General features: G+C 42.6%; 1 protein-coding gene across 1 annotated transcript in view; it reads right to left on the reverse strand.

Moving 5' to 3' along the window:
• Nucleotides 1-9,970, reverse strand: part of poc1bl (POC1 centriolar protein homolog B (Chlamydomonas), like) — a 36,147-nt gene extending 26,177 nt beyond the window's left edge. The window contains exons 1-2 of the mRNA XM_060825465.1: nucleotides 9,836-9,970; nucleotides 1,121-1,554 (exon numbers count right to left, since the gene is read on the reverse strand). Coding sequence (XP_060681448.1) covers nucleotides 1,121-1,497 — 377 coding nt within the window. The 5' untranslated portion in view covers nucleotides 1,498-1,554; nucleotides 9,836-9,970. The remainder of the gene's footprint in view (nucleotides 1-1,120; nucleotides 1,555-9,835) is intronic.
• Between the last annotated feature and the right edge of the window lie 2,958 nt (nucleotides 9,971-12,928).

The raw sequence follows: 12,928 nt of genomic DNA on the forward strand, positions 1-12,928 counted from the left end.
CTCTTCGAACCAGATTAAAGTAGGAACTCTGAACAACAGAAGAAAGCCAGAGGTACATGTCTATTTTCTCATTCTCCAAAACACAGTCACACAGGCACAGAAGGAACTAAACTACAGTTCAAAGAAATGAGCCAATGTATACAGGTGAAGTATTTTGCAACTCTGTTACTGATTTGAATACTTGGGTGCACAATACATTTTTAGAATCACAGAATCCCTACAGTGTGGAAGCCCACTGAATCCACACAGACCATCTGAACAGCATCCCACCCAGACCCATTTCCCTATCCTATCCCTGTGCCTGCATATCCCTGCACACTATGGGCAATTTAGCATTTACATTAAATGAACAAGACATTCCTTTATTAAATTATTCATATTCCATTAATGTTCAACAAGTTAAATTAGCCCCACAAATTAAGTGAAACACTTCAGTTTCGTGAACTGTTTCAAATAAATGACTTATGGATTTTAAAGCAATGCATTGGGCAAGATATCCAGAATCAGAAATGTTCTCACATTGCAAGGTTGAGAACTTTTGGCAGTTGTGGAAAAGCTTGAAGAGTTCTTGCTCAAGAGTGCCAAAGCAAGTCTCGCGTAAAATACACACCCAAAATTTCAGAACTTGTTTTACCCATTTATGGATTTGCTGAGTACTCCTAATACTTTTTTTGTTTTATTTCAGAACTCTTGCAGCTGTACGCATACTTATTAGAGCTGCCATTTCCTGCTTGATGTCTTGAAATCATGGCAGATATTCTTTTATAAATTCACTAACAAATTTGCAAGGCATTGTCCAGGAGGATAAAACCTCATTCTTGTAAAGCACAAGTTACATACGTTGTTGATGTGAATGAGAAACTTTTATAATAGGAAATGAGCTGTGACAAGCGTGTGTTTGGAGCTGGGATGAGGAAAATTAAAAGGCAGCTCATTGATGGTCAACTGTCATGAAGAATGGCAGTCAATAATACTGTAGTATCGCAGACATAGGCGTTTTAAAATTCTTTTCAGTGGAAAACAGCAAACATTTTTAAGTAGCAGAATCAAGTCCAGCAAATTTAAACAAATTCCACAGTTCTTTTAGGTAATTAAGTTTGTATACTTAGATAAAACTCACTCAGCCATCCGATCATCCTGGATGTGACGATGCAGTGATATTGTATCACTTACATAAACATTGATAGCATATCTTTCAATACCTTCCTCCTCTTTCTTTTTTTCATCAGGACTCAGTTGCAAATTCACAGCCTTACCGAACTCTCCAGGACTATGTGGATCAATAGCAGGTTTCTCATATACTGGGTGTGACAGATCTTCAAATTGTTCATCACTAGAATGGGTCCTGTACTTCCTCTCTTCATGACTGCTCTGCCCAGCAGAGTTTTGAACAGTGGAGATTGACAGTTTTAAGATGACAAAAGTAATCCATAATAAAGTGATCAGAAGACAGCTCTTCCCCAGCCAAGCCCATTTGCATTTCAAAGTGATCTTCATGATGCTTCAATTTTGATGTTCTTGTGGAGACTGAATGACAGGATGTGGTTGGAATTTCTGTGAAAGGATAGTTCAGAAATTAGGTAGCAGGCTCTCAAAGGCCATATTGTGTCATTTGCTAAAACAAAACACTAGTGAATCCGAACAATAAAGGTAAAATACTACAGATGCTGGAAATGTAAAACAAACAAGAGAATGCTGGAGAAACTCAACAGGTATGGCAGCACCCGTGAGGAAATGGAAGTGAAGCCTAACAACCAAATAAACTATTACACAAGACTTCATTCTTGTCAAATCTAAAGATGCCATGAAGGAGGTCAATATGGTCATCAATAAATTCTTCCCAATTTTTATTCCTCTTTTGTACAATTAATTATTTTTCTCCTTGTTATTCTCATACATGCTTTCCCAATGGAAAAAATTACTTCTGAGCCTTTTACAATGGAGTCTTCCAGAAAATGAAAGAGCTGCTGGTTTTCAGTTCAAAGAAAAAACAATGAAATGTCAAGGATGATCAACTTACTGGACAACAAATATTGACCACCATCTTTCTACTTCCTACAAATGGATCTTGTCTGCCTTCAAACCTGAAGCAGCAATCTTGTGACCTTTTTTTTTGCCATATTTCTTGCTGAGATGAGGAGAATTTTCTTCACCCAGTGAGTAATGAGCCTGTGGAATTCACTCCCACAGAAAACAGTGAAATCATACATTGTATGATTTCAAGAAGAAATTAGGTATAGTTCTTAGGGTTAAAGGTGATTAAAGAATCTGGTGGAAAAACAGGATGAGGTTATTGAATTGGATGACCCGCCATCGTCATAATGAAAGGCAGGGCAGACACCAAAGGCCAAATGGCCTACACTGCAAATCACTGAAGATGACCGTACTGTGCACCACAACTCTAACTGGGCACAGATTCTATGTTAATTAACTAGATTTACAGATAAAAACTAATCTCTGATGCAACAATTGTTGTTAAGGCCTGTGCTTTCGTTCTAGGTGTGCCCTTGACATCCGTGACTGCAGCAAGTTGATTAACTAATTGTACCTATAAAATACCCAGCACTGACTTTCTGCTTCACATCACCATTATTTTTAAAACATCTTTGTCATTGCCTTTGTTCCCCTTCATCCATCAGTCTCAGGTCAGAAGCTTAAAAATTTCACTTCAATTATGGTGTCCTTGTGAGTTTGAATGACAGGGCATGGTTGAAGTTTCTGTGAAGGGACAGTTCAGAAATTAGTTAACAGGCTCTCAAAGGCCATATTATGCCTTTTTCTAAAAAAAAACAAAATGTAATAGATACCGGTTGTAAGTTTGCCTGCTGAGCTGGTGGTTTTTTTCTCAATGTTTCGTTTCCATGCTAGATAACATAATCAGTGAGCCTCCAGTGAAGCATTGTGCTATTTGTGTGTCTTGGTATGATGTGGTTGAGTGATATCATTTCCAGTTCTGTTTCTGTGAGGCTGGAAAATGTGGTCCAAATCTATATGTTTGTTAATGTTATACAAAATACCCAACAAGGACTGTAACAAGCATTATATTGGATAGACGTGCAGGAAACTAGCCACCAGGATACATGAGTACCAACTAGCCACCAAAAGACATGGCCAACTATCACTTGTATTCAGACACACAAATGAAGAGGGTCACCAGTTCGACTGAGACAATGCATCCATCCTGGGACAGGCTAGACAAAGAGATGCATAGGAACTCCATTAACAAACATATAGATTTGGACCCCATTTAACAACCACTCAGAACCAGAAATGATGACACCTACCACAACAAAGAAAGACATATAAATAGCAAATGGGACAGAATACCAATGCTTCACCAAAGGCTCACTGATGATGCTACCTCTGAGAACAAACCCACTAGCTCAGCAAGCAAACTTAGATTAGATTAGATTCCCTACAGTGTGGAAACAGGTCCTTCAGCCCAACTAGTCCACATCGACTCTCCGAAGAGTAATCCACCCAGACCCATTTCCCCTGACTGATACACCTAACACTATGGGCAATTTAGCATGGCCAATTCACCTGACCTGCACACCTTTGGATTGTGGGAGGAAACCAGAGCACCCGGAGGAAACCCAAGCAGACACGGGGAGAACGTGCAAATTCGTTCCTGAGGCTGGAATCGAATCTGGGACCCTGGTGCTGTGAAGCAACAGTGCTAACCACTGAGCCACCATGCCGCCCCCTCACCCCCACACCCAGACAGACAACCTGATCGATAAATCTCCTCCAGAATTTGATCCAGATATTCAAGTACTGTACTAAGTTGTTATTTTTTTCAAAAATTGATTGCTCATTTGCTCTAACTAGGAGCTAAAACTGGCTAATTGTATGTTGTTGTAACTCAGCAGTCAAGTGTAAGGAGAGTAACTCACAAAGCCATTAGTTCTTTTCACATCAGTACCACTTCTGGAAATAGTGCATTTGGTACGAGAGGACAACAATGATAGTTTCTATCCAATACTCTTAATAGTTACAACTCTAGCGTCTTCAAACATGTAAAATTAGTTGTTGAACCTAAATAGCCACTTTAGTGCCAAAATTGATCTCAACTCTATTGTTATGTTACAAAGTTGTTTTATTGATTTTAGTTCTCAGTTAAGTATTTACTGTGGAAAATCTTAAGGAAGCATTGTATTTATAAATTGTACACATTATCTTGATGAGCATAAAACAAAGCAGTAATGACTTTCTGCAAAAATGTCCACCCTTGAATAAAGACTATACAGCAACAGAGGCCACTTTTCTCGAGAGTCATTTAACAGGTGGAATCTGGGAAGCAGGGTACATGCAATCTGGAGACTTCCATGGAGAGATAATTTAGAAAACCACATGGCTTACAGCTCAACTTTTCAACTTCTACTGGTATTTTAAATTTCTCTGTTGAGCTCAATAACTTGGTATCTCTGTTGATTATAAATAAAATGGTCATTCCAGATTTTTAAGTTGGGGTTAAATGTATTTCATAGCAAATTACATTTCTGCACTCAAGCTAAAATGGAGAGAGAAGGAATGGGATGGTTATCCCCATTTATTTCAGCGCTATTTTGATCATTTTGACAACAAAAAAAATCAAAAAATATTTAGTCAATAACAATTGGTTTCATTGTGTACCAAAAGCTACCTGTCACACGATCAAAATCCCACCCGAGAAGAAGTGACATTGTAAAATTCCCTGGAAGTTGCAGGGAGTAACAACAAGGAGGCCTGCAGGATGGAATTGATAACAGTCATCTCTCAGCAGATTTTTCAAACTTGGGCTCTGTCTCATTTACAAGTTGGAACATATCACAAAGAGAAGGATTTTGTTTTTAGAAACAAGAGAGCTCCAAGTGCTATTTTATCTACTCTGAAAAAAAAGACTGATTGCAGTTTAAAAGTGTCTCGAGAAGAACAACCAGCTTTCACTGAACACAAGCCCACCAGAGCTTCCAGAACAGAAAATTGTGATTCTTTTCTCTCATGGACATGGAATTGGAAAAAATTATCTCCCACATTCGAGGTTCACTCCCATGCCAGTTTACGTATATACAACAGACACAGGATGAGTTTTAATTGTTGATAAGATTATTCATTTTAGTGAGTGAACTTTTATCTTCAAATAATAAAACAAACTACTTACTTGTTAATTTAAGAGATCTGGCTAACTAGCTTCTTCACAGTTTCACACATGGTCACTTACACATTAAATCGAAAAGAGAATTTAAAAAATGTAAACTGCTTTATTGAACTCAGCAGTGAAAAGAGAAGAATTTATTCACTCCTCCAGATTCACTCATAACATTGCACATAGGATTATCATTCCATAACCAGCATAAGAAACATGGATCCACATCTTGCACTTGATGACAGGTTAATCACATCTGCTATATACATATCGGTATGAGTATATAATTTATATCAACAATTTAACATTAAGACAGTATTTACTATTCAAACTCAAATTATAAATACTGTAGAAATGGAGATGTTGAGCATATCATTGTGTGCCCCCATCGCAGCTGATGGATGTTAAGCTGTTAATATTGCTGCCTCTTTCAGGAACAGAAGTAGAATGGACCTTTTGAGTTCACAAACCTCCGACTCAGGAGGATTGTTACTAACCAACACAAGTATGAAGTTGCAGAAAATAAAAATAATGCACCAACTTACAAGAGGCTCAGTCTACCTCACTCAAGTCCTAAACTAGATAATATTTTCATCCTACTCCTGCTTTTGTGTCAACCTGATATCCTTGAATTCAGCTGAAACACTATTTTTCATCATGAAAACCGATTTATTTAACTTATCATCTCAGCACTACTGAAGAAGCCAAGACCAGCGACTATCAGAATCATTTTGCAGTCTTTCAGACACAGCCAATCATCCAGCAATGAGTTGGTCTGGATGTTTATAGGCGTCCCCAGGGGTTGTCAACTTTTTCACTACAACTCATCTTTCCAAATTGCAATGTGACGAGTTTCTCTAACCCAATTAACAAATCACAAGTGCTCTCTTTAAATGGCTGTGCTCAAGTTGAAAGTAAAACAATGCCAACAAGCAAAGTTGATCAACATTATTGATTACATTTTCACTATTCAACACTAACTCCTCTGACTGATTCAGTAACATGAACTTAAAAGCACAGTGGGACAGGGAGGGGTCCTGATGTCTTTTGACCAGCGAAGTCACAAATATGGGCTACCTAGTAGGGACCTCTTCTGTTATTTTCAGGTTGGGGATTATATACAGAGAAGGACCACACTTTTAGCTCAGCCCTACAAGTTCAACATGGAGAGAAGAGTGCCCTAGTACTCTCTCAGTCAGTACTCTGTACCTTTTATAGATAAGAGGCACCTTGGAAGATATGGAAAGACTCCATGGAGTCTGGAGTCGCAAACTAGGGGTAGAAATGTCACCTGAAACATGGGAGGACATATGGGGGAAATGTGAAAAAGAGCTTGATAAGCAATAAAGCGCAGGCTGTGCAATTGAAGATTCTCCAGAGCCCATATGTCCCCGATGCAATTCACAAAATTTAAGAAAGGAGCATCTCTAGGCTGCCCTAAATGTAAAATAAGCACAGGCACTCTGACATGTTGTCTGGGATTGTGTCATAAGATCCATAGGTACTGGGTTGCCATAGTCTATGAAGTGGAAGAGATCCTGGGACTTGAAGTTAAGGCAGATCCGGTATCCCTTCTTTTGGGACTACTGAATCTGCCTTCACTTGATGAACACGGGAAGAGATTATTCAACATTCTCACATATTGTGCAAGGAAGAACATTTTAATGAGTTGGACCTCAGAAACCCACCCCCTCCCCACCACCTCTCATGGGGTGGCATTGATTAGTGATGGTGCACATTCCCCTGGATTTTCTTACGAATGTGTTGTACCAGAAAATGGAACTATCCCAAAAGATGTGGTGACCCTTAAATTACATAGGCACTAACTTGTCAGCCATATTGAGCAGGGCCTTTATATAGCTGTGAAGGCCAGATGTGGCAGTTTGGGAGTCTTGGAGGGAGGAAGCTTGATTAAATATGGGTATAATAACTGATGCTCCCGTGGATGGGAGCCTCGGTAGGTGTGCATCAAATGATGAAATTTAATTAAATTTAAGTTGATTTTATCTAATCTGACCTAATCTAAGTTAAATTAGGTTAGTCTAGTTTAATTTAAGATCATTTAAACTAATTTGCTAAGTTCAATTATTTATTGAATTGTAATGTGGAAAGATTGTTCTGTACCTTTGTGACAGTTTTGGTTTGTTTTGTAGAGTAGTAGGTAGTTCATTGTTAATGTTTTTGTAACATTAGATTGTTCTACCATCTTTTGTACTTTTATAATTCTGTAAAAAATAAAAACCTTTTTCAATTAAAAAAAAGCACGGTGGGTGAGGTGAGGGGATGTTAGTTAGATGATAGAGACTAGCTTTGTCAAAATTTTGGATTAATTTAGGTGTTGGCTAAAAGGTTAAGTCTGGTTAAAGAGATGGGGGGGGGTCTGGGTTGAGGTTAATGTGAATGATTTAGGGATCAGTTCTAGAAGTACTCCAGAGTTAAACAATGATTTATTTGTTGACATTTCCTGAGTACTGATCCAGATGAGTAACTCAATTGTCTGTAGTATCCAGCTCCCAATCAGATTGCCACTCCAGATCCCTAGACATTTCACAGGTGCCTCACAAATAAATATCACTGAGTCAGTTGTATATTACTTTAGTTAGGCCACTTTTGGAGCATTGTGTGCAGTCCTGGTCCCCACACTGTAGAAGTAGAGGCCTTGGAGAGGACGCAGAAGAGGCTTTCTGGGATGTTGCCTGGATTGAAGTGTACTGCTTTAAGGAGTGGTTGGATAAACTTGCAATTATTTTCGCTAGTGTCAGAGGCTGAGGGGCACTACCACCTCCTCCCTCTCAGTTATGATTAGTTCAAGTATGTCACCATTTTCTTTGATTTCTCAACTTACATTATTCTTCATGAATGCACAATGTACTCAGCAAAAACTTAATTTGCGTCTTCTGGCTCCACTCTCAGTTTCCCATGTAGGTCCCTAATCCATTTTGGTAGAAGGAACATGGAAATGCAGTATTCAACAAAGATTACTATCCTCAATGCTGTGAAGGAGCAGAGACACCTTGGTGCATATTTGCAGGTCAGGGTAATAAAGCACCCAATATCCAAAGCATTATTAATTAGACATGAGACTAAAAGAGCAAGGAGGTTATGCTGAACTTCATACAATATAATAGTTAGACCTCAGCAGGAGTATTGTGTACAGTTCTGGCTGCCACACATCAGGAAGAATGCAAATCAATCAAGGAGATTTACAGGAGGGGTTCTCAGGGTTGGGAAACGTCAGTTATGAGAATAGATTTTAACAGTTAGCGATGTTTCTCTTCGAGGTAAGAAAGCTATGGGGAATCTTGATACAAATTTTTGAACTTATGAATTTTCCGATCAGAGTAAATAGGGTGAAACTGCTCCCTCTTGCAAAAGGAAGGAGAGGGCACAGTTTTATATTTTGCAAAATAAGCAAATATAAATTGAGAAAAAAAAACTTTAGTGTAGCAGAAGGCAGGAGAATGGTACTATAACATAATGCTTTCTCCAAGACACAGGGTAGACCTGATAAGGTGAGTGGCCTCTTTTGGCTAACCAGTCTGTGATCTACAAGAGTAAACATCTGTAGTACTAGGTGAAAGTATGGACTGCAGATGCTGGAGATCAGAGTCGAGAGTATGGTGCTGGAAAAGCACAGCAGGTCAAGCAGCATCTGAGGAGCAGGAAAAGTCGACGTTTTGGGTAAAAGCCCTTCATCAGGATCTTGTGGTACTCCCAGCCCACAAGCTTACAGTGAAACACTTTGCGGTCTCAGGCTGACTTGCAGTAACAGGACCTAGCATTTTGAAACTATGACCAACCGAACTGTGCAGTTCACCAAATGGCAACAGTAATAACTACTGTGGGTTTCAGAAGTTGCATTGGTCATCAACTGTGTCTGTCAAGTAACGTGACTGAAATTTTAAAAAGTATATACTTCTTTCTGAAGTGTGTCTGGACAATAATTGTCCAAACCCTGTCTGAAGATGCAGTGAAATCTTCAACTTGTGCCAACTTTGGAAGAGATGGTAAAGTAGGCCAAAGGATAGCTTCTACATTTTTTTTTAAATACCCCCACACCCAGTCATGATATAACATAGAGTAATAGAGAAGTACAGCACGGAAACAGACCCCTGGGTTATTTTGAACACAGTTTTCACCCACTCTCAGGTGTATTACCACATTACAGGGATTGCTTTCAACACAGACCACTCACTATCCTCGGCCCTCATTATCATTTATCCTGCTTCCCTTCTGTGGGCCTTCCATCCATAATACCCCTGTTTACTTTGTATCTCTCTTTGGGCTACATCTCCACCTATCCACTCACTCTCTCCCTCCCTCCCTCCACTAACTTCGTCTTCAGCATAAATACCACATTTTTTTTTCCGAGTTACTAACAGTTTCGATGAAGGGTCACAGGAGCCGAAACGTGAACTCCGCTTTTCTCCTCCCTCCCCAAACAGATGCTGCCAGCCAGACCTGCTGAGTTTCTCCAGCAGCCGCAGTTCTTTGTTTTATTCCAGCGAGGGAGGGGGTTGCAGTTTGAGGAAAGTGAACGAGTGGGGCTGATGCGGCCTGAGCTGTAGGAAGGAACCCCCACTCCCCTCCCGCTCGTTGCAAGCCAAGTTCGCCCTGGGGAAAGTTTCAGAGTGCGGACTAAAGAGTGGCGGCGCTGGGGAATAGCGAGAGGGAGAGAATGAAATAAAGCGAAGCGTCCACACTCACCCTAAGCCGAACTGGCGGCCAATCTACATCCCGGCAAAATAAAAAGGCGACTGTCCGCTCAACCCAGGCGCAACTGGTGACAGTGAGGGAGTCGGGCACTGAACTGCTGCATTCCTTGCCGTCTCTCCACCAGGAAGTCCTGCTCTCTCTCTCTCATACACACACACAACGTCAACTACACACAGCGCATTATGGGTTACCCTAAGAGCAGGGAAAGGGTTTCTACCTCTGTCCACTGCTGCCACTGTTTGTACACTTCTTTACAAACTCACAACAACTCCTTCATCAACAAAAAACAGAAATTGCTGGAAAAGTTCAGCAGGCCAGGCAGTATCTGTGGAGAGAAATCTGAGTTAATGTTTCATGTCCAGTGACCCTCCCTCCCAACTCTGATTTCTGAGAGAAAAGGGCTTATGCCCGAAAAGTCGATTCTCCTGCTCCTCGGATGCTGCCTGACAGACTGTGCATTTCCAGCACCACACTCTCGACTCTAATTCTGATTTCTCTCCACAGACACTGCCAGACCTGCTGAGATTTTCCAGCAATTTCTGTTGTTGTTTCTGATTTCCAGCATCAGCAGATCTTTCATTTCAACTTTATCATCGCTCCCCCATTTCTTTCATCACCTTTTTCCCCCCCAGGAAGAAGGGTAATTAAAGTTACTGTCCATCCCTGAATTCTCCCACAAACCTTGTAGTGACAACGTGAGGTTGGTGAAATAATTCCCCAGGGACCAGTATCCCATCACCAAGTCACCCTTTATGTACACATACTAGTCTTGTTTCCTCAGAGTCGAGGGTGTGGAGCTGAAACAAAAACAGTGCACAGGCCGTAGCAAAGGTCGGGATGTTAGGTGTCTTCAAGGCAGAGATTGATAAATTCTTGATCTTGCAAGGAATTAAGGGCTATGGGGAGAGTGCGGGTAAGTGGAATTGAAGCACCCTTCAGCCATGATTAAATGGTGGAGTGGACTTGATGGGCTGAATGGCCTTGCTTCCACTCCTATGCCTTATGGTCTTATGGTAAAGCACAACCAGACAGGCAGTATCAGAGGAGCAGGAAAATCAATGTCTCAAGTATAAGGTCTTCATGAGGAAGCCTCAGAGCCAGCTCTCAGCAAACAGTGCCTCTGATACTCCAGTTTATACTTATTTTTCCAAATCAACCTATTCAGAGATTTTACTACACACTTCTAGAGCAGTGGGACCTGAACTTGGGGCTAGGAGAAAGTGAGGACCGCAGATGCTGGAGTACCAGAGTTGAAAAATGTGGTGCTGGTAAAACACAGCAGGCCAGGCAGTATCCGAGGAGCAGGAGAATCGACGTTTCGGGCATAAGCCCTTCTTCAGGAATGAGGCTGGTGTGCCAAGCAGGCTGAAATAAAAGGTAGGGGGGAGGGAATTTGGGGGAGGGGCACTGGGAATACGATAGGTGGAAGGAGGTGCGGGTGAGGGTGATAGGCCGGAGAGGGGTGGGAGCGGAGAGTTTGGGAAGAAGATTGCAGGTCAAGAGGGCAGTGCTGAATCCGAGTGTTGGGACTGAGATAAGGTGGGGGGAGGGCAAATGAGGAAGCTGAAGAAATCTACATTCATCCCGTGTGGTTGGAGGGTTCCTAGGCGGAAGATGAGGCACTCTTCCTCCAGGCGTCGTGTGGCCAGGGTCTGGCGATGGAGGAGGCCGAGGACCTGCATGTCATTGACGAAGTGGGAGGGGGAGCTAAAGTGTTCAGCCACGGGGTGGTGGGTTGGTTGGTGCGGGTGCCCCAGAGGTGTTCCCTGAAAAGATCCGCAAGTAGGCGGCCTATCTCTTCAATGTAGAGGAGACCATATCGGGTGCAGCGGATACAGTAAATGATGATGTGTGGAGGTGAGGGTGAATTTGCAATGGGTATAGAAGGATCCATTGGGGTCTTAGAGGGAGGTGAGGGGGTGTTGTGGGCACAAGTTTTGCACTTCTTGTGGTTGCAGGGGAAGGTGCCGGGAGTGGAGGTAGGGTTGGTGGGGGGAGGGGGAGGTGTGGACCTGACGAGGAAGTCGCGGAGGGAGTGGTCTCTCCTGAATGCTGATAGGGGTGGAGAGGGAAATATATCCCTGGTGGTGGGTCTGTCTGGAGGTGGCTGAAATGACGGAGGATGATGTGATGTATCCGGAGGTTGGTGGGGTGGAAGGTGAGGACCAGGGATTCTGTCCTGGTAGTGATTGAAGGAGCGGGGTTCAAGGGTGGAGGTGCGGGAAGTGGAGGAGATGCGATGGAGAGCGTCGTTGACCACGTCGAAGGGGAAATTGTGGTCTTTGAAGAAGGAGGCCATTTGAGTTGTTCAGTAGTAGAATGTGGCGGAGGTGGAGGAATTGGGAATATGGGATGGTATTTTTACAGGGGGCAGGGTGGGAGGAGGTGTAATCTAGGTAGCTGTGGGAGTCGATAGGTTTGTAGTAAATGTCTGTGTTGAGTCGGTCGCCCAAGATAGAAATGGAGAGATCTAGGAAGGGGAGAGAGGAGTCTGAGACGGTCCAAGTAAATTTGAGGTTGGGGTGGAAAGTGTTAGTAAAGTGGATGAACTGTTCAACCTCCTAGTGGCAGCATGAGGTAGTGCCAATACAATCATCGATGTAGCGGAGGAAAAGGTGGAGGGTGGTGCCAGTGTAGCCGCGGAAGATGGACTGTTCCACATATCCGACAAAGAGGCAGGCATAGCTGCAGCCCATGTGGGTGCCCATGGCTACTCCTTTGGTTTGGAGGAAGTGGGAGGATTGGAAGGAGAAGTTGTTAAGAGTGAACCCCCCCGCCCCTCCAATCGCCAACAGGACAAAACCCCACTGGTCCTCACCTTCCACCCCACCAACCTCCGGATACATCGTATCATCCTCCGTCATTTCCACCACCTCCAGACAGACCCTACTACCAGAGATATATTTCCCTCTCCACCCCATGAGCATTCAGACGAGACCACTCCCTCCATGACTCCCTCGTCAGGTCCACACACCCCCCCTCCCCCACCAATCCAACCTCCACTCCCGCCACCTTCCCCTGCAACCACAAGAAGTGCAAAACTTGTGCCCACACCTCCCCCTTCACGTCCTTCCAAGGCCCCAA

This window comes from Hemiscyllium ocellatum, chromosome 5 (genome assembly GCF_020745735.1).
Source record: "Hemiscyllium ocellatum isolate sHemOce1 chromosome 5, sHemOce1.pat.X.cur, whole genome shotgun sequence".
Taxonomy (NCBI): Eukaryota; Metazoa; Chordata; class Chondrichthyes; order Orectolobiformes; family Hemiscylliidae; genus Hemiscyllium; species Hemiscyllium ocellatum.